This window comes from Camelus dromedarius, chromosome 13, assembly GCF_036321535.1.
Source record: "Camelus dromedarius isolate mCamDro1 chromosome 13, mCamDro1.pat, whole genome shotgun sequence".
NCBI lineage: Eukaryota > Metazoa > Chordata > Mammalia > Artiodactyla > Camelidae > Camelus > Camelus dromedarius.
Genome location: NC_087448.1, coordinates 471351 through 493552, shown reverse-complemented (window position 1 = coordinate 493552; position 22202 = coordinate 471351). Strand labels below are relative to the sequence as shown.

Genomic DNA, 22202 nt, shown 5'->3' with positions numbered 1-22202 from the left:
CAGACCCGCTCGTGAGACCACCTGTGCGCCTCCCAGCTTCTGACGTAAAGAACAGGCTCAAAGCCAACGTCAAGTTACTTTGCAGTAAAAACATCAACTTTCTCAAGACGCGGTTCCTGTGGCCACGGATGGAGGCGCAGCCACGTGGGGTCTGGAGAGACTCGCCCACCCACGCCCCGCAGCTGGCGGACACGCAGGCGGCACTGCTGGCATCCCCGGCGGTCCCTCACCTGCAGCAGCAGCAGCGACATGGCCACTGCGGGACCAGGACGGAGGAGCTGCTGACCCCTGACAGACGACGCTGGAGAAAGACAGACAATGGTGTGCCGGCAGCCAGCTTCCCACAATACTACGGTCACACTTCCCTGTGCCGCCCCCAGTCCTCTCAGAACCTGTACAGGTGTGTCAGTTAGCTCCTGGAGGGAGGCTCAGAGGGGGGACAGCCCCCGGGCAGCTGGGCGTGTGGGGCTCTGGAGCCCCAGGGGACGGTCCCTCTCAGTGGGGAGCCTTCGGTGGATCGTGTGCAGGGTCGGTCACCCGCCTGCCCTGCAGGGTCCCAGACACCACTCCCCAGGTCAGCGTCTGCTTTTGTTCAGTGTTTCAGGGACGTGCCCCAAAGCAGGATGTCACCCATTGCTCCTTCTAGAGCAGAACTGCGGCTCCCAGCCCTGCTGCTGCGTGGGGCGCCGGCCTAATGCACCGGCTCGAGAGACATCCTTCAACACACCAAGATGCGGCTCCCCAGGAGGAAGTCTGCCTGTCTTTGGAAATCGTGAAGAGCTGCCACTGGGCCCCCGGACTACTGGCTGTCCCGTAGTCCCAGGTGTGGGACGGTGCTTCAGATGCAGGTGCGAGAGGTTGGGTTCCAGTCCTGCTCTGACATGCTCGGCTGTGTGACCCTGGGAAGTTACCCAACCTCTCTGTGCAGCTCCTTCTCCTATTTTCCGCCATAATAAAGTGGACCTTCAGGGTGACGTGAGGACCAGAAGACGATACCCCCAGGGTTAGGGGAGCACCGGCCACAGTCGGGGCCGTGTCTGAGTCAGCGGTCACCATTACTTACGTGACTCAGACGCCCCTCCACAGGCTGCAACTTGTTATTAAGGGGAAAGTTTGGGCTGTTCAAGAACTTAAACGAATTCCAACTTAGAGTTTTAGTGAGCTCAAGTTTCCGGAGGAGCAGGCCTTCTCACATGCACGGTGGTGCCTGTGTCCCTGGCGGCGCCCCTGTGAGAACCCGCCCGACGACACGTCCCCCTCAGCCACCCAGGGTCGACTGGACCTGTCCTGGGAGAGTGAGTTCCCACCAGGAGCCGTGGGCAGTCTGGGGGTCACCGCACAGACCGACTGGGGTGTAAGAAGCGGGAGACCAGCCCCAGGCACGCGCGCAGGCACCCTGTGCACCTGGATTGGACACAGAGGGGCACGAGAACCTCCCGGAAACATGAAACAGGATCATCTGGACTGTGTCACTGTGCAGACTCGAGATGGTTATCTGTGGTGTGCAGCTCCCTTCCCAGCTATTTGGGACCCGGCGGGGCAGGCGCATTCCTGAGCAGTGACAGCAGAGCTAAACCAAGTCCCCAGCACACGTGGACCCGCGGTGAGCACACAGTGAGATTCACGTTCCGGAGACTGCAGAGCTGCCTTAGACTCTCATTTTGCAACGACATGCTGATGACTCTAACAGGTTCTGAAGAGCAGATACCTTCGTATCAGACACCTGCTGTTTCACCAAATTCAGCAAAAATGGACTGTCCCTGAAATCAACCTGCTGCTTTAAGGGCAGTTCAGGGAATGTTGTTTTCTCCCCATCTCAACCCATTTTGTAGCGTTTTCTTGGGGCATATTTATGGGTAAGCAGCGACCTGAGCTAACGCATAGTTTGGTAGATGGCATTTTAGCCACGATTCATCGGAATTTCTAAGTAATCCCCAAACAATACTATCTTACTGGGTCCAAATTTCAAACTGGCTTATTATTTTATACATTCACCAAATACATTCAGAGGAAGGCGTGTGACACCTGCAGTGAAAAGTTAAGCCCTCATCCCAAACAGCTGCAAAGGGGGAGGTTTGATCAGTTTTAACTCTAGAAACAGAGGCTCAGCCTGTGAACCTTCACAAACCCAATGGAAAGTCCGGTGTAAGAGGCAGCACCTGCAGACAAGCAGCGTGAGATCACGCCGTCCCCAAGGCCACAAAGGGGCACGGCCCTGCACCGCCGGCCTGCTGGGCACACTGGTGTGGGTCAGACCGCACTTCCAACCCTGGCACTGGTAACAAACTCACCCCCGGGGCGAGAGCCCCGCCGCCGCCTGCGAGGGCGCGGGCTGAGCCTTACCTGTGACGAGGGCCTCCGCCGTTGCCATGTGCATGATGGTGTTGTCACTCACCGGCCACTTCTCTGGTGAGAGCACGAGGTGGTCCAGGCCCCCGAATGCCCGCAGCTCCTCCTGGGTCTTGGTGCCTGAGGCGCTGCCCTCCCTGAAGGCACTTCCGTGACCCAGAGCGTCCCCCACGCCCCCCAGCAGCATCGCAGCCTGAAACTTCTCCATCTCTGGCGGCCACCCTGCCCACAGCCACCGAGCCGCCCGGCCTCTGCCGCTTCCTGGCAGTGGTGGCCTTCAGCCCTCCCCGCCGACTTCTGTTTTGGTCTTTGTGTCGCTGTCGGGAGCCTCCCCGAATGGTCAGACACTCCTTTTCTGTCTCTGCAGGTGGCACCAATGAGAAAGCCGTCTGGACCCTGCAGCTCACAGCACCACGTGGGGGTCAGCCTCCTTCCCTGTCTGCAGGGACACTGACTCTTCAGGAGAGGAGCCTGTGGCTCAGCCAGCGTCCGGACGGCCCCAGGCTCCCGCACAGAGCAACCGCTTTCAGTGCTGGGTCTGCACGGTGTTCTTGAAGATGCATACATTTCTGCAGTTTATAGCGTAACTCACACTGTCAGACTCAGCTCGGCTCAGCGCGAATGCCACGCTTGTGTAACTGAGTGAGCCCCCGCCACGGACCAGTCGTCACTCTGCCCCTGGAGCTCAGACTTCAGGGAACTGGGATCACACACCGCGTGGCCTTCTGCGTCTGGCTTCTTTCACGGAGTGACACAGTGAGACTCGCCTGTTACGTGCACAGCTTAATTTTTTGGAAATTGGCTGATTATAGAATGTGTTTATGATGGAAAAAAATAGGCAAGTGTACAGGAAAAAAAGCACAGCCCGCTGCACTGCAAATGGTTACACGTGTTCTCAGAGTCCAACGCCCACCCACGGCTCTCCGCCACAGTTGCTTCGTGTGGTTGCGGGGCGCAAAGCCTTGCAGAGGCACCGCCGACCTCGAAGCTTCGTGTAAACACAGAAAGGAGCGCTGGGGCTGGGGGAGGTGGGATGTGTAAACCAGAGACCCTGACTTGAAGCAAACAGTTAGGGAAGCAGCCCACCCCTGCTCCCCAGGAACTGGGCGCACGTCAGACACCTGCACGTCAGACACCTGCACGTCAGAAACACACCTGATAAAAATAAAGTTTCTCTCAGGACTAACAAGGTACTGAGATGCACTCAAGGAACAGGCATCATTATAACAGTATTTGTTTAAACTGAGGTTCTGGAGCATCGTTCTAGCTGGCAGGATTCCGAGAGATGTGGGAGCAAACAGCCCTTCAAAACCGGCACAGCTGGACCTGGGCTGCTGGGACGCGGGCTCCCTCCCTGAAGCCAGCCCCTTAGACAGCCTCACCTAGGAGGAACAGCACCTTTGGCAGAAACAGTTACTGCTGATGGCTGAGGTGCCGTGTCCAGCTGGGTCCTTCGGCTAAATCTGAGGCAGCAGAAACCCTGTCGAAGATGCTAGAAGCAACTGCAGACTGTCTGGCCTACGTCAGCGAAGAGCAGAGGGATGAGCTCACTACCTCGTTCATCCAATGTTTACTGAGCCCTGGCGGGTGCTACGAACCCCGCAGCCGGAGCCAGAGAGAGATGTAATGTCCCATTTACACTTCTACTGAGTTACGGGGACATGATGACACATGTTATGTCACCAACGCAGAAAGAGGTGATGATGTCCGTTCCAGAACTCTCAGCTGGCCGGCTAAGAAGGCACCGGTCCAAATCCGTCGCGTCTGATTCCTTTGTGTACCTCCGGTATGTGTGCACTTTCCATTTCAGTGCACTCAGTCAGGGAGGTAACTCGCGTCAGCACAGGGAAATTCTCAAGTTATGAGATGTGTAACTTTCCACGAGGAAACAGCCACACTTAGCAGACCATGTGACACCTAAAAAGTGGGTGACCGCGGCTGTGTATCCTGGGATGAGGCCCCGTAACATGGCGGTGGCTCCCCTGACGTGGGACCAAGACCCCGACGTCCAGTGGTGAGCATCTGAGCAGCAAGAACAGAGCCAGAAGACCACGACACCAGAGAGAGCAACTCTAATGTTCTGACGTTCTCGGTAGGCTCTGAGCACACGTGACTCAAATGTAACAGGAGAGACAGAGACCCGTGGGTGTCTGAAGAGCCCGTGTCGATCACAAATGCTCTGGTGTCTACGACAAACAACTCACACAGCACCTTTTCCCCACTTGACTGTAAACCTCGGGAATAACAGGGTCGCAGACCTCCACCGCTCACACGGGGTCACCGAGTTCTATGACCTTCTCTGCACAGAGCACAACACGTCAGGCTCCGTGAAGCCTCGAAAGGTGCTGGAAAACTGTTGAGGTTTTCATGAAGTCAGCTCTTTCGTATAGAATAAATGCTCCCAGAATCACAGACTTGCAGGTGGAGGAGGCCTCGGTTTTCCCTTTGAGGATGTGGCCTCGGAGGCCGTACAAAGGTCAGGAGACGTGCCCAGGCCCTGCACCCAGGGGGCCGACCCCCAGACTGAGTCTCAGGCCTCACGCCCCTTCCCCTCCACAGCCTCTGTCCTCTTTGAAACTTTCTGTGCAAAAGGATGAGCAGTGCACACACCGCAGGTTCACACAAACCTCATGTTGCAGGTGACGCTTCCTGCACACTGAGCAAGTCACACATACGGATGCGGCCCAAGCCACATATTTTAGGCACACACTGTGTCTACGGGAACCCGGCAGTGAACTTCCTGTCTCCTGGGAAATGACCCCGATTTGTCTGTCTCATAAACTGGGTTGTGAGCTGGCAGCAGGCACACTTGTGACGTGAAGACCTTTCCAACCAAGGGAGGGTCCACGAGGAGCTTCTCAGAGCGCAGGGCGGGCAGCAAGGTGGGAGGCTCACCCCCGGCACGGCCCCCCCCTGCTGCTCCCAGCCGCACCGGACGGGCCCCCTGACAGGGCAAACCCGGGAGAAACTGGGTGGTGACGTGGGGCAGACACACCTCCTCCTGCGTGTGACGGGGAGGACCCCATCTGGGATTTCTTGGGACAGTGACGTGTATCTTAGCTTCCAAAGGTGCGAGCTGCACAGGAGGGTAGGTACTCACGCTACAGAACGTGGAAAGGAGCCAACATGGCTTCTGAATCTATAATTTATCACACACAAAAGAAATCTTTTTCATGGAAAAATGCCTTTTTAAACGTAATAAAATATATTTTTAAAAAAGCATCTTCATGAACCTTCTGAGGCAGGTCAAGTCCATCATGAGACGGGAAGCAGACCTGCTGGCTCGCGGGCAGTTAACTACACGAGCCAACTGTGGTGTCCCATAAAACCAGGAAAGTGATTCTCAGAGGGACATCTAGAGAAGATTAAAGAGAAAACAGGTATCAACTCTAGACATCTGATAATTGAAAAAATATGGACCTCAATCCTGGCACCAAGCGTCAAGCCGCCAGAGCCCGCGACAAGGAGAGCAGACGGGACAAGCCCTGACGGAAGAACTTCTCCCTGGAGAGAAAGAGACCTGAGAACACGGCCTGGGGCCGAGACCAGACCTGTGAGCAGCGCTGCTGGCTTTAAAGCAAAAGGGAAACAATTCTTTGGGCACCAGGCAAAAGCAGCAAGTGGCAATAAGGGGAAAAGCAGACCATCCTCAGACGATCCAAGGGCACCTGAGGGGAGCGCAGTAGTGTGTGTAAGACACAGAAAGAAAATGAGGGCAAAGGCTTCATGTCAGGAAAACTGTTCTCCGCCCGCAGGGACTCGGGCACCTCCTCGTGCTCGGGGTCCAGCACGAGCCTCAGGATCTAAGTGACCAGGACGCCGACGTGTGGACCGGTGACAAGACTCACCACCCGCACGACCACACGCCGCGACTGCACCCACGTCCAGAGGGAGACTCGGCCGTGTGCTCAGTGTGGACACAAACTATTCCTTTAATGGGGGAGAATGTACAATCTTTAAAAAGTTCTCAGTATTTATACCGATGGTGGCAGAAAAAAGGACACGCAGTTGTAACAGAAAAGCTGAAGTGAAAAAACCTCCAAAGCCCTGTAGTCCTGGATTTGAGCCGGGAACATCAGCACAAGGAGCGGAGGACCCAGCCGGCACTAATGAGCATCTTGCTGCCTGGATCACGGCCCTGAGGCAACATTCTCCACTGACAGAAACTGGGCTCCTGGGAGAAATGGCCTATCCCGGGCCTGGGGCGGGAAATGGGCCAACACGCCCGGCCGCGTTGAGGACGGGGAGCGCGGCTGGGGACACAGACGGGCAGCCTAAGCTCCCGATGTCAGAACTGCGATCGACTGAACCTTCGCGTACGATTAAACCCAGGAGTTCACACAGCATAAAAAATAAATAAATAAACACGAATCCTTTTTAAAGGATGCTACGAAAACAAGTCGTTATCTTGATGACAGGTGAATCCAGGCAAATGATCGGCATTTACCCTGCCTTTTCTAAACGAACTGGGGCTCCTGGCAGCAAACCCTGGAAGGTGGAAGGATTATCCCAAATAGAAAATGAGATGGAAGTGACAGAATTAGAACGTCAACCTCGACGCCGGGTGACGCCGGCTGAGCAGTGACCTGGCCAGAGGCGAGGTCTGACCCCGACAGCAAATGCCACCTGCCGTGGTCCTGAAGCCAGAACCGCGTCCCCCAGGTCCCCGCATGATGCCCACACAAACGGTCACCCAACCACTCTGCCCATTGTACGGTGACGCATCCCACCTGCCACCCCAGGGTGTCACAGCACTAGAGACAGTTCTTACATTTTCCTCAGTCTTCCTAGCACGACTGAAATGGAAGACACCACAGGGGTTGGCAACCTGAGAGCAGGTCTCATGGGAGGGTCTGCAGGGCGGCAGGGGACAAGACCAGGTTCCTGGCACCCGGACCCTCCCCAGTGTCCCACCCTCGGAGGTCACTGCACCCCTGTGGGCGTGCTGATTCCTGCAGAGACAGCACCTGCAGGTGGAAGGGAACGGGCTACAACACAACAAATACAAAACAGAGCTAGAGCTGGAAGTATGGACGGGGTGTGGCTCCCCTGTGTGTGTGGGAGGTGACGCGGGGCGGAGGTGAAGCCGGCACTGGACTCCCAGCGTCTGTTCTGTCACCTGAGGGCCCGGTGCAGGGGCCGATGCGTCCTCACAGCACTTCACAACAATGGTGACAGTGCCTGGACGGAGCCGCCGTCTCCCCTTCGGGGACTGGTGCGTCCTGTCCGCCCCGGGCCACTCCTGCCCTGACAGCCAGGTGGGGCAGTGCTGCAAGGACTCCCCGGCCTTTCTGTCGCACCTGCTGCTTCCAATGGAGGTGGAGGCGTCAGTGATGAGAGAGGTGTGGCTGCTCAGGACCCCGGAACCGCGGCGGGTTTCCCACACGAGACAGGAGCACAGCCCGGGACTCAACAGCCGAGACCGAATCCCTCAGAACACGGGACGCAGGTGAAGGGGCAACACCTTGGCCCAGACCCCGGCTGAGGGGGTCCTGGCGTGTCCCGGGAGTGTGAGAGCCACTGGGAGGACAGATGGGAGGACGTGGAGGACAAAGCCCAGGAGGAGGCTGAGCCAAGGCCAGCAAAACCACCAGAAGAGGACGAACAGGCAAGACAGGCCCGACTCCTCCCCGAGGGCCAGACCTGGGCTGCTGCCCGCGAACCTGAGATGCCCAGCGCTCCAGGCCACAGTCGCCACGGCCCCCAGAGCATGTCAGGCAGCCCACCAGGGAGGTGTGAGCACACGGATGGGGGAGGGCGGCCTCCAAGCCTGCTGTCATGGCCCGTGTTCCTGCCTACACCTCAGTCTCCCGTTTATAAAACGGGCCACGGCCACGTGTGCACCAGACGAGGAATGAAGCCAGTTTCTACCCTCCTTTCCGGGAACAGGTAAAAGACAGAAGCAGCCCACTGCCCGCTCAGGCCAGTCCCATGTCTCGAAGACACAGAGGGATGCCAGCGAGTCCGGGCGACAGGCAGCCCTGGGGCGACAGGCTGCCTCCCGGCGCCAGCTGGCCCTCCCTGCCAAGTGGCCGATCTTAAGACCGCTGGCTGATCACACCCCGGCCGGACAGTCACGGAGATGGCCAATGTTCCCTGCCGACTCTCTAACCCATCGGTCAGTTACACATCAATATCAGCAACTACACAGCGTTTGAAAACTAGTTTACAAGTTAAAATGTGGATGTTTAACCCCAGAAGGCAAGTGTGAATTGGCTGAGGTGTTCACCGGCCCGTGCAGAGCAACGCGGGGAGAGAAAGAGACACCAGCAGGACCCAGGTCCACCCCACTCAGGGCTTCCTGCTCTCCTGACCCTCTGCCTCCCAGGGGAGTGAGCGCGAGGGTCCACCTGCAGCTTTAATCTCCCTCCTGTCCCCGTCGCCACGAATGAGGCTGAGTGCCTGCTGTGTTCCCACTGGCCACCTGGAAATCACCTTGCGAAGGGCTTATTCAAGTCTCTTACCCGTTGTCAGTTAGGCCATCTTTCTCTTACTGTCGTGTAGGAATTCTTCATTGGGGAGGCCCGCACACCTTTGTCAGCTTTTCGCCCTCTCACCCAGCACGTGTGCCCCTCTCCACCTCCTGAGGGTGCTCCTTGGTCAGGCCTTATTTTCAGTCTGACACGCTGTCAGTCTCCTCCGCAGCGTTTCCTTGAGGACGTTTACAACTCTCCTACCACACGGCCATAAAGACATTCTGCCCCATTATTTTCTAAAGGTTCCTGCCTTCAGCCTCTGGCACTGAGATCTACAGTCCACTTACCTGATTCTCACGTGTGGGGTGAGGCAGAGGTCAAGACGAACTTTTTTCCACACGACTAGCCAGCTCTCCTCGGACCAGCTCCTGAAGGGCCGTCCTTTCCCCATCTGTCTGCAGGATGTCTTTACCGTAAACCAAACGCACCTGTAGACGTGGACCTGCTTCTGGGCTCCCCATTCTGCCCCCAGTACCGTGTCGTCTTACTAACCGTAGCTTGAAAAGCCTTGTTACCTCGTAGAGCAAATCTTTCCACCTTGCTTTCTCTTGAGCAAATGTTGGTTATTCTTACTGCTTTCATATAAAGTTAAACTGTGCTTGTCAAATTACACATACGTAAATCTACTACTTATTGGGGTTTTGACTGAGATCTCAATAAACGTACAGATAAATTCAGGAATAAAATACTGAGTGTTCCAGCCCAGGAATGAGTGCACTTCTCCACTTACTCAGGTTTTGTGTTTCTCAGTAATTTTCTCCACAAAGGCAGCACACACCTTTAACTACACTGAGCCCAGGTGTTTCGTATTTTTCAAGCTAAATGACCTACATTTTCAAGTTCACTTTGTTTTCTTGCCCTGTTGCACTCAGTGTTCTGAAATGTGGTGGTTCTCGGGTGCTGACAGTGGGTCCTGAAGTTTGGCTGAACTGGCTTGTGGATTCTAATGCTTTACCAGCAGCTTGGACCGGCCGAGACCTCCGGTTCAGTGTTGACTGAAAGTAGGCACTCAAGTTCCAGTGAGTATAATATACAAATCGAGGCCCCAGACAGATCAACCGAAACACCAGGATGACCTACAGGACGGAGTTCCACCTGGTCGCTAATACTTTGTTCAGGATTGTGTGTGTTATGTCCATCTGATGGGCCTTTGATTCTCGTGACTGAGACTGGCCTGTGATTTTCCGCCCTCAGGACGTCCTTCTGGCTGCGCGCTGCTTGGCCAGGCTTTCTAGTTTACTAGCGTGAGGCTGTTCTCCCACTGTAACGTCTGTTGGATCTAGTGATGCCCCCTTTCGTGGTCTGTTGGTCGTTGTTCGTTACTTTATAAGCCTTTTCAAGAAATAAACTTTTGGCTTTATGAACCCTTCCTATGTACACTTTTTTTTTCCTATTTCATTTAATTGCCACCTATTTAAAACCTTAATCCCTCTGTCTACTCTGAGTTTAATTTCCTGCTCTTTTCCTACTTGCTGAGATGGATGCTTGGCTTACTGATTTTCAGCTTTTCTTTCTGACGTTTAAGAAGCTGAGTCCTGCAAGTTTTCACATGCAGTGTTTTCTTCATCATTCACAATACTTTCTAATTTCCACTGTAAATTTTTCAACCCAAGGGTCCTTCAGAGGCACAACATTCACATGTATTTCAACCTATCTGGTTATCTTTCTGTTACAGTCCTAGTGCAATCAGATTGTGGTCAGAAAACATGCTCTGCATCATTTCAATCCTTTGAAATTTGTTGCAACTTACTTTATGGCCCAGTTTATGGTCAATATTTATAAATGCTCTGTGTGTCCTTTTGAAAAGGACATGTGTTCTTCAGCACCAAAGGCAATGTTCTAAGTATGCCCATTAGCCATTTGTTACGCCGTCCACATGTCCTACCTCCTCTACGGACCCACCCCTCGGTCAAATGTGAGAATCCCCCACTTGGCTTGCAGGTTGTATCTTTCTCTTAAAAATGCCGATTTCTGCTGTAAATAAACCACTGCCTTCCTGGTGGAAAAACCCTTTGTCCCTAAGAAATGTCCCCCATTATCTCTAGAATTGCTTTTTACTTTAAAGCTTATTTTAATATTACGAACCACATCAGACTTTCCTGGTTAATGTCTGTACAACACGCCAACTTCTGTCCTCCAAACTGTCCTGGGCCCTGTTTCACTTGTGTCTACTCTGCATAGTATACACAGTGGCTGGATTCTTAAAATCCACCTAACATTTCATGTAATTATGTAAACGCCGACACATCTGGGCTTAAACCCTCTGTTTATCCCTGCTTGCTGTTTGTCCTGCCGTAGGCTAACTCTCCTTGTGTCCTTTTTTTTTCTTGGATTCTTTTGGACTGAGCTTTAAATTATTTTATTCCACCACTCTATTATTTAGAAAGTATATAGAAATTATAATTCTGTTTTTATAAGGATTATAACATATACAGAGAGAACAAATATTTTTTCCCACTGCTTTATCTTTTCATTTTCTTGACAGTATCTTTTGATGAGCAGAAGCTTTAACTTTGATGAGTCTAATTTGTCAATTTTTTTCCTTTATGGCAGTGCTTTTTATGTCTTCTCTAAGAAACTGTTGCTCACCCCAAGGTTACAAATACAGTCTCTCATGTTCTGTCTAAACCTTTACAGTTTTCAGTGTCTTGTTCAAGTCCACAATCTGGCCCAGCGTAATCTCTACAGACGGTAGCAGTGAGGACTAGGCGTCAGTCTGTTTGTGTTACCAGTTGTCACAGCATCACTTGTTGAAAAGACTCTTCTTCCCCCTCTGAAATAATAAAAACTGACGAACAATCTTGCAATAGATGAATAAAGCAGGAAGACTTTACTAATTCATGTCAAGACTGACTCTAAGTGGAACAGCAAGTAGGAATGTGCGGTGTTGGGGTAAAGACGAAAAACAGACCCACAGACACAGCAGAGTCCACACGACGGTGCTTTCTCTTTACAAAGACATCAAGGTATTTCATAAAGTTTCCTCGATTTACCTAGGAAGCCTCACGCCCCAGTGAGAGGATGCAGCGTGAACTGTGAAAGGCAGGTACTCTGACCGGAGTCATGAGTTAGTAGCCAGGAAAAGTGATTAGCTGCCCTAACAGGGCAGACACAAAAGCCAAGGTGCCTCTCAGAGCCTCGTGCTGTTTAGACCAGAAGCAAACAGTCCTCTACATCCCTGAAAGCACGGGGTTACGTCTACAGCACAGTTACTAACACGCTCACACTTTCATTTAACGTGGACAGCATTTTAATATTTACAGCTGCCCGCGAGCTGTAGCGAGCAGTCCATCAGCCACCACCAGCCTGTAACCCTAACTCACGACCTGTGTGCTCCAAGAGGGCGTGAGATCACCCAAAATATTTGGGGAGATTCACACTCAAAACTTTTAAAATGTAGTTTTAAAGTTATGACACTTAATAGGATAATGGACAGGAACTTTAACAATTGACTCGTACAATGTATTTCTGGACAATGCGTAAGAAATGCCCGTCAGCGTCTCTGTGAGAGGCGCCTGCGTCCAGCGTCCCCCACCATGGGGCGGGTCCAACAGCAGGGATAATGGGCAGAACAAGGCCGACGGTGCCTCTTCCCAGGCGCTTCTGTCCCAGAACCGCCAGCCAGGCCTCGGGGCTCCCTCAGTGCAGGCAGCACGAACAAGCTCGCTGCTACGCCACCGTAACTGTGACGGCTTTCATTGGTCGGTTTTATACAACTACTGGAAGGTGGAAAGATATTATGAGAATTAAAGAAAGTCTCACAGTGTATCATCTCAACAGACTCATGTTTAGTGAGAACACCACCACCCTGTCCACACAGTCCTAAGAATGTGTTTACCTAAGGCTTTCAAGCTCCTTCAGCAGCTAAAAATAAGTGAGTTGTCAACACTGAAATATCAGAGCATCAGAAAGTCAGCAAGCCGACTCCTGCGCCCTGGTGAAATCATTCACGAGGCTTAACAATCACAAGATGCTTGTCGTGCACTTCTGTCTACTCGTCTGAGTCACTAACAAGTAAGTAACACCTTAAGGTATTAATGGAGCTTTTATTCAACCCTGTACATAGAACAGAGAAATGTCACAGGCAAAAAAACAAATGACATTTTATTAGTGCTTAATATAGCAACACAATAAATTTAGCACACAGTATTATAAAGTAAACTGAACGGCGGAAAACAGGCAAACAAACAAAAAAACCCGGATGTTTATTGTCAATTCAAAGCTGGAAGGAAAGAAATTAAAAGAAGAAAGTGAGCAGCTGCATCACCGTCTCGCCACGACTCTTTCCATCTCATAAAACTACGGTGACCCGGCTCTTCCACCCCAGACACTGGCAGCATCTGTTACCCTCCGTCCCCTTCGTCCCCATGAATTTGACTAATGGTGAATTTTGTGTCATGCGTACTTTAACACAATAAAAAATGAAAAAGCTATACAAATTTTAAAAAAATGAAATGCATAAAATGCTATATAAGGGATTCATCTGAATAAAAATACTGAACAAAACTTTAAATGAAATTCAAAAGAACAGCAAAGGCTTCATTAATGGTACAAATGTGTGAGAAATCTGTGAAACGCACGAAGAATGTAAATCGGTGCAAACTTGCAGGCTGCTGAGAACCAACTCGCACTGGCAGTGCCCTCCTTCCTGAAAAGGGTCTAACTGAGACGAGTTTACTGAGACGAGTTTACTTACCCGAGCTGTGTCATGCCGCCTGCAAATCCCTCTTGCTGAATTCACAACGACTCGCGGCCCCCAGTCTCCAGGCTGCACCCAGAACGCTGACGCAGCAGGCCCCAGGCCGGAGCCGTCACAGAGCCGCCGGGTACCCTCGGCTTCCACTGTATTTCCATCTTGTGGGCCTGCAGTTAAAATTAAGGGGGAAAACGTTACACTATTTTGAAAACTATTACTAAAGCGGTGGTGAGCACCACACCTCTACACGTAGTTCTACAAGCACGCTTCAAATGCATCTCATCAGTCAAAGCAACTTTCTACGATACATGAAAGGAGCAGCAGCAAATGCTGACTTATCCAGAAAATACTCTTATCTGAAAATCCAGCTTTCTGGGTTTAGGGGGAAAAAGTCACTGAAACTCCTTTGAAAGCTTCATCATCAAGAAAAAAATTGAATTTCCCTGAAGTAAAGTGAAAAGTCACGTTTACAGAATTTTAGCAATTTAGGCAAAATGCTACAAAACACACTGAGTTGCTGAAGTAGTTACAGTATGTTTTCATCACATCCTTGCCAAAGTAAAAGAAAGATCAATGCTTTTCTTTTAAAAGTGACTTCATTTGCTGGAGTTCTAATGCTACGCACAGCACATATTTTTCAGTCATTAAGCATCCACATTTAACAGCTTAGAAATTCAGGCTCCCGCCTCCTTCCATTTCTACTTTAGAAATAAAATTAGGGAACTTAGCATTTCTCCATCAGAAAAATCAAACAGTGAAATCTCCAAGCCCTCACCCAAGCGGGTGGGGTGACCCAAGACCGCGCGTCTCTGGACTCGGCGTCACGACCTGCACGCTCACCTGCTGACTGGAAGGCGCCAACGGAAAACCTGGGCTCCTCTGCGCAAACGGATATTAAGTGCAGTAAACCCTCCTTCCGTCACACAAAACTTAACATTTAAGTGCTAAATACCACATTTTCACGTGTGTGTTGTTACCAGAGAAGAGCCGATGAGACCCTAATGAAGAAATCACAAAGGTCCACCGTCTCTCCTCTCCCGGGCCAGGGAGGGAACCTGCCGCCCGGGCTCTGGGGACAGAGGCTCGGGGACGTGGTGACTCAGTGTCCTGCTCGGTCTGTGCTGCTGACGCGACAGACCTTCAGGACAGTGGAGAAACCGGTCCACGCGGCCTCACCTCACAGCCATCTTGATAACTGTCACGTGTAACGGTCATGACTGTGTCACAGTCACTGGGAAGCACTCGCTCATCTGCACGCATTGCTGTAGCAGCCGATGTGCCCGTCAGCAGCCGCTGAATCATACACTTATTGTGGGACCCAAAATGGCTGGACCATGGACCTTAATGACCAGACGTGCGCGAACACAGTTAAATGATGAAGGACGAAGTGGAAAGTAAAGAACGATTTTCATATAAAAATACTTTTCTGAAGAGGACTGAACATACTTGAATAACTTAAAAACCCCGCATAGCATATGACTGGAAAATCAGCTCAACAATTAACTTAGCCAAAAAAATTGAAAGCACACTGAAGCTTAATTGAAAACAATGTTCATTTTTTAAGAACTACAAGTACAAATCTGTTTTTTTGACCACAGAACATGTTTTGGAACCAAGATTCTTTTTTTAAAGAATGGCAATTGTCAATCAATTTTTTGGATCTAAACAGACAGATTAAAATACACATGGTTGTTTTCAAAAGTAAAAAGTGAAAATAATAAAAATTTAAAGCCAAGGGAGCTTCTATTTTGGCTAATACTTGTTTAAATGAGGGGTTTCGTTTCTGGTTTTCTTTTTTTAAGTTTTGGAAATACAAGATTAGCCTTAGAAACTGCTAGAAAGAAAAAATAAATCAACTCTGGAATTGCGGTGGCTCTCGCGGGACAGCACAGCCCGGACACCTGAGGCAGGATTTTGCAGCCTGCTGAGCGCGCGCTCCTCACGCAGATTTATTTCTGCAGCGAGACTGCATCCCAATGGGAAAGGGTCATTTAAGCGCTGATTTTAATAAAAAGAACAACTGCCCCCAGCTCACAGCACGCGGCTCCCTGGCATGAGCTGTCCGGACGGGCAGCTGCTCCAGCAGCACCAGGCGCACCAGGAGGAGGCTGGCTCTGCCCCTCGCGCCGCAGCTACTCTTAGGGTTTGCTCCCGCTCTTGACCAGTCTCTTCCCAGCTCTCCCGGCCTCAGTGGAGCTGCTGGGAAGACACTGCACCTCCTGGCCTGGACCCGGTTGTGGGGCAAGGCCCACTGGCAGCAGACAGACAGTGGGCTCCGGGTTGTCCGGTCAGGGCAGGAGTCCCCCCCCCCCGCCCGCCTACCGGACCCCAACCGGCTCTGCCTGAGCACCAAGCACCGCCAGGGAAGGAGGTGGGAGACGGACCCCGTTCTTACCCCTGCACCCGGGGGGCAGCTGCCCTGCCTGGGCTCCGGGTCAGGAGGAGCCGTCCTGGCCTCGGGCAGGTTCCACTCATTCCAGGCCAAGCAGCAGACGCGGTTCCCTGAGGAGATGTCACACGCCAACAGACCCACCAGCTGAGACAAGTCAAGCTTGTGCCCGGCGGGTGGAGAGGCAGGAAAGCCTGAGTCCGCGTCCGTCCCCGGCGCCCCTGCCGTGACTGATGCTCTTGGTCCTTCTTTGCTGGGTGGTCCACTTCCCTTCAAATTTCAGGGTGACAAAGCCTTGTTCTTCATCAGTTAAGAGGGCTGCACCGTCTTCTGAAGTAGAAATGCGTGTCCACGTAGTCACCAGGATGCAAAGGCTGGCCTTCAGAAGACTGTAAGAACCAACCTTTTATACAAAACACGTTTTGATCTCTATCCAGCTGCTTCCCATGAAGAAGGGCAGTATTCTTCCCAGGTCTCAGTGACATCCCTCTTTATAAAACACATGCACCCTCTGATGAGATGAGGCCTGACACCACCTCAGCTCATCCGCGGTTTCCCTTGGCTTCAATCAATGTCAGGCCCTAGTGAACAGGAGGAGGGCCTCGCGGTTTGGAGATATTTTTATTTTTAGTTTTCTCACTTTAAAATTAGCAGAACAACACTGATGAAAACAAACACATGCCACAGGGTTAGAAATAATCGACAGAAGTTCCAAACGCAGGCGCAAAAAGCCTGTTATAACTCAATGAAGATGATACTAAAAACAAGGATGCCTGTGCACATGACAGAAATAAATACGAAACAGAAACGGACTCACAGACATAGCACACAGACTCGTGGTTGCCAAGGGGGCAGGGGGTGGAAGGGACAGACTGGGATTTCAAAATTGTAGAACAGATAAACAAGATTATACTGTGTAGCACAGGGAAATATACACAAGATCTTGTGGTAGCTCACAGAAGAAAAAATGTGACAATGAATATATGTATGTTCATGTATAACTGAAAAATTGTGCTCTACACTGGAATTGGACACAACATTGTAAAATAATTATAAATCAATAAAAAAGGTTAAACAATAAAAAAATTAAAAAAAATTTCCTGATATCTATATTTAAAAAGTAAAAACTAATAGGTAAAATTAATGTTTTATTGGATTTAACATCCCAAGTATTGTCATTTCAACATCTAATAAACATAAAAATTATTGAGATATTTAAAAAGAAAGAAAGAAATAAAACAGAAAAGCAGGGCAGAGGAAAAGCAGGGCAGAGGCTGTGGATGGGTGGTAAATAACAAACCACCAGGTAACTGCACTATATATAGTTTATAATGAAACAGAATACCATCTTAGCGCTTCCAGACATTGATGGTTAAGGTTTTATTTATCCAGGGTAACCTGATGAGAAAGACACCAGAAATGAAAGTGATTCACTAATTTCTATAAGTCAAAACAGACTCTATAATCTACGTGTCACAGTCACGTGATCAAGGGACTTCTACTCAGTCTTGCTCAGAAGCAGATGAGGCAGCTTGCAGAGCACACAGAGTAAGCGGCAGCTTGCAGAACTGCCTGCTGGAAAACGAGATGCAGGTGGAGGGATTGAGAGGAGGCACAAAGGGATAAGACACAGGCATGCGCACCATGCACAAGGGCTGGCGTGAGCTGAAAACCAGGCTCCCGGCTGCCATAGCAAAGAAGAAAATACCCTCAGTCAGGAAACCTGTTTTCATAAGATTTAAAAACCCACCAGCAGCCAGAGTGGCCCAGCTCCTCCTGGCCCTGAAACCTGACGGAAGTGGCAACTTGAAATGTCCCCTCTGCACCAGACCAGCTTCTCCCCAAACGCCACCAACAAACAGCAGAGCAAACTGCCAAAGCTTTCCCTGCAGCAACCCACGGTCCTGCTGCTGGAAAAGCGGCAGGGAGCAACGGAGCCGGGGGCATGGAGTCAGCCCTCGCGCTGCTGCCCAAGTGTGGTCTGGGGTCCCCGGGGTCCTGAGACCCTTCAGGGTTTCCCCAATCACAAAACTGTCCTCAAAATGACCAACCTGTTACCCACCTTCTCACCTTGGCTGGCGTATAGCAGAGGCTCCCAGAGGTTGCTCGACTGGTGGTGATATCACAACAGACTGAACGCAGAAGACCTGGGAACGTAACTTTTATTAAGCCAGACATTAAAGATACTTGCAAAAGTGTTATGTAAATAAGCAATGGGTTTACTACTGTCATATTTAGATGTACAAATGTTTTTAAACTTCCCATTTTAACATCTGACCCAGTGAACACGACGGCCATGAGCTGCTTCTGCAACAACAGCTCCTTCGGATGCAGTCACTTTAAAGTACACAGGGGACCTGAGACTTGGAGGTTTGAGAACCGCTGCCCTGGGGTGACGCAGGGAGTTAACATTTTGGCCACGCAGAACAATGACTGCCGATCATCTGGGGTCTTGGGTCCCTTTTGGAATCTGATGAAAGTCCCAGATCCTTCCTTCAGGAAACACACGTGGTCCACGCGTGAGTATGTGGTTTTGCCCATATTGGCTTCTCAGAGGCTGGGGAGGGTGGAGCTTGGGCTAGGAACCCAGGAGCTGGGTCAGGACACACAAACAGCATTTGGTGTACACGTGGGATGAATCCAGCCACGGAAAGGAAAGAAGCAGGGACGTACTCCATGACGTGGGTGGACCTCAGAAACACGATGCTGAGCAGAAGTCAGACATGAAGCTCACACACCGTGAAGTGTCCAGGACAGGCAAATGCAGAGGGACGGGGGCGGGGAGAGGCTGGGGGTGACAGTTTGGTCGGATCGGGTTTCCTCTGGGTGATGGGAGTGTTTTCAAACTCGACGGAGGTGGTGGCGGCACAATGCTATGAGTGTACTGAGCACACTGAACCGTCCACTCTGAAAGAGTGAACAACATGCTGTGTGGATTTCAGCTCAAGAAAAAGTCAACACAGCAGCCTTAGAACCTCGGAGATTGGTCCACAGAGGACGGCACTGTCAGGTAACCAACTCGTCCAACTGAGGATGGGCCCAGGGACGCGGACAGGCACCTGGCAGGTGCGACGACGTCGACGATCTCTCGAGGCACTTCTGACAGTCAGACACTTCTGACAGAGTGGCCGCCTCTCCCAAATTGTGTCAAAGCAGCTGCAGGACAGTTCAGAGAGAACCCTCCCTCCGAACGAGAGGGAACACAGGGCAGAGTGAGGTCCAGGCCACACAGTGTCTCAAGGGTCACCACCACCTTGTTACAGGGGGCAGAAGGGCAGACGGAGAACCAAACAGACCCTCCTCATGTTCTTCCAAGTGCCTGCCGGGTCCCAAGACCTCCCCACCTCAAACCTCAAAGTGGCATGAAGGTACTGGCTCTGAGAGGGACAGAGCCATGGGTCTGAGCTGGGCTCACAGCAGGCCTCTGGGCAGAAGGAAAAGGAGGGCGCTGTCAGTGAAGTTCCAACAATTTGGTGTCACCCTTACTGGGATCGGACAGTCATCCGTAGCTAAGTCTAACCTCCCGACAGGTAAACAACAAGATCCTCCTGCAGAGCACAGGGAACCACTGTCATGTGGTGTAAGCACCCGTAACGGAAAAGAATACGAGGACGTGTATCTGTGTGTAACCAAATCACTATGCTGTGCACCAGAAACTAACACAACGCTGCAAGTCAACTGTATTTCAATAAAAAAGAAAGAAGACATGTGCTCCATGTCCAAAAGTGACAGAGAGACTCATGTTGCAACACGGAAAAAAGAGAACTGGCATAAAGCTTTCTAGGAAAAAAAAGCCTCGTAAACTAAAAAATCACAGGGGAAAAAAAGCTCGGGGTCCATTTAGACAAAACTAAATCCATGTAAACTAGTAGAAGTCCACACTTGGCAGGGCCGGGGCCCGCCCTTCCAGCTCTGCCTGCCTCCAGTAAGGCTTCCCGCCAAGGAAGCTAAATTATTGACGCAACTCTTAAGGCAGGTGGAAGGGGGTTTTCTGCTTCACTGTCTTACCCTGTTAAAACGCACAAAATCCTTGAAGTAAAAATCTGGATAATCCAGGAGAAAAGTCAACTAAATTCTTGAGCCCAGGGAAAAAGCCTCAAACATTTAACTGTGACCTTGTGAAAAATCACTTATATGACTGTGTATAAAAAAATAATCACTCTTAAAATGTCTTTCCAGAGACACCACACAACAAAATCTTCTCTCAGGGGCAACTTGGAGGGGCCCCCGGGCATCCTCCTGGCCCCATGATGGCACTGACGGTCACCTCGGCTGTTTTGGGCAGAGCAGGTTGGGGCGCGTGGGGTTGGACCTGAGAGTCCCCCCACTCTCTCGGCCCTCCAGCCTGCCCAGCCCCTCCCCTGGAGCTGGGGAGAGTGGTCTCCATGGGCAGAGGTGGGAGCATCCCTGACATGCTCCCCCCCAACCCAGTTCCTCGGTTTCCGGGACCACACTCTCTGGTCCTCCCACTTTCCTGACCAGCTCTTCTCCATCTCCCCTTCGGCTGCTTGCCCCACCCTGAAGTTCTGTTCTCCCGCCTCCACTCCTTCCCCTACAAGGCCTCCTGGACCATCTCTCTCCTGCCTGAACCCTCCCAGCAGCCTCCCTCCCTCTACCGTGAGAACAAGGACAGACGTCCCCTCCTGTGCCCCAGACCACCACACACCCGGGTCTGGGGCCCTCACCTGCCTCTGCTGGGTCTCTGTTCCCTGGCTCTCTGGGCCCAGCCAGGGGGTCTTCCGATCTCCTGTCGTCCAGTCTGCGTTTCCCACCCGGGGTCTGCACACATCTGGCTGCCCCTCCTGCCCCCATCCATGAGAGTTCAGCTCACGCCGTGTTACTGTGGCTAAGCCTTCACCACCTCCGCATGGGACCCCACCATGCAGGTTCCTGGGGCCTGGGCCTCTCCCTGGCGCTGCCCCAACTGTAATAAACTAGCTGTGTGTTCAGCACCTGACTCTCCTGCTAGGACAGCAGCTCCATCAATACCAAATCCACGTCCGTCTTGCTCAGCAGCGAACCTCCAGCATCCTGCACTGCACCTCTCTTGCACACAGAAACTGCTGAAACCCATTGTCCACCGTGCTTTCCACTACGTTTCAAAATAACTGCACGTTTCCCGAATCTTCTCTCCTGAGCTCCAGACCTACATTTCTCAGCAGCTACACGAGCCCTCTTTTCCCCTTGTTGGTGTGCCGTCCTCCTGCACAAGCCTCCTCTTCCCTCTACAGCCCCTGTCTCGGTCAATACGACCACCACCGGACGTCCTAGCGAGGAACTGCAGAGGCCCTTTCTCTCCCCTCCCCGCCATTTCTGAATAGTTCTGTAAGATTGCTTGCCCTCCCTCTCTCCCTTACTCCTACAGACAATCCCGCTGCTCAGGTCCTCACCCCTTCTTGCCTAGGCTCTTATGACAGCTTCCCAGCTGGTCTCCGGTGCCCACCACCCTGACCTCCCTCCCGCCCAGTTCCCATTGTTTTGACAAAAGGCTTTTTGAAAACAAAGCTCAAAGGGGATCACTCCACACACAGCGCTCCTTCTTGCAGATCTTCCCGGGCTCCAGTGCTCTCCTGGAGAGACTACGCTCCTCAGCAAGGAACACAGGGCCTGATTCCGAGTCCTGCCGTTCCCGACCCTGAAGTCCAGGTTCCAGTCACCTGAGCCACTGCCAATGCTCAAAGGCGCTGTCCCGTCCACTTCCTCTCTCACCAGACGCTCGCCCGCCCGAAACGTCCCTCCCTCCCCGTTCACCTGGCTGCTCGGGCTTCCAACGGAGCACTGCTCCGAGTGCCCCGCCGCTCGGGGCCTGCATCTCGTCCACGATAACCTGCACCCGGGTCACTGGTCAGGCCCCCGCTGCGTGCCTCCTAGCCTCCGGCGGCGCCCCCCGCGCGCGAGCCGCCCCGGCCCGGCCCCCAGCCTCCGACCCCGGGCCAAGCACCGGACCCCCGGCCCAGGTCCTTCCCGGACTCCCCCTCCCGCCCCTCGGCGCTCCCCCAGCCCGGGCCCAGGGGGAGCCGAGCAGGAGGCGATGCCGCGGGCCACCTACCATTCTCCCCGGCGCTCACCAGCTTCTCGCCGGCCCCGACCACCTCCCGCCCCGGCCCGGCAGCGCCGCGCGAGTCCTTGTCCTCAGCCCCCGGGACACCCGCGCGGTGAGGTGGCCGCAAGTCTGGGCCGCGAGACTCCAACTCCCGGCGTGCACTGCGCCGCCCGGGGGCCGACGGGATCCAGGCCACAGGCCGCCTCTGACTCCCGACGTGCACTGCGCCGCCTGGAGACCGACGGAACC

The 22202-nt window shown here is 52.3% G+C and overlaps 1 protein-coding gene across 14 annotated transcripts in view; it reads right to left on the bottom strand.

Annotated features, from left to right (window-relative positions):
- ADPRHL1 (ADP-ribosylhydrolase like 1) overlaps positions 1-22119 on the bottom strand; it is a 46131-nt gene extending 24012 nt beyond the window's left edge. Inside the window, exons 1-5 of one of the 14 annotated variants that reach the window (XM_064492923.1) lie at positions 21960-22119; positions 17973-18057; positions 15917-16571; positions 14698-14861; positions 13522-13688 (exon numbers count right to left, since the gene is read on the bottom strand). Coding sequence is in view for 3 of the 14 variants with exons in the window: in XM_031466358.2 (XP_031322218.2) it covers positions 2344-2557 (214 nt within the window). In the remaining 11 variants the exon portion in view is untranslated. Of the gene's footprint in view, positions 1-2343; positions 3085-11626; positions 12545-12903; positions 13048-13521; positions 13689-14697; positions 14862-15916; positions 16572-17972; positions 18058-21959 lie in introns of those variants that run through there. The other 13 variants (XR_010383545.1, XR_010383544.1, XM_031466366.2 and 10 more) reach the window with 13 other exon arrangements.
- Positions 22120-22202: the final 83 nt, after the last annotated feature.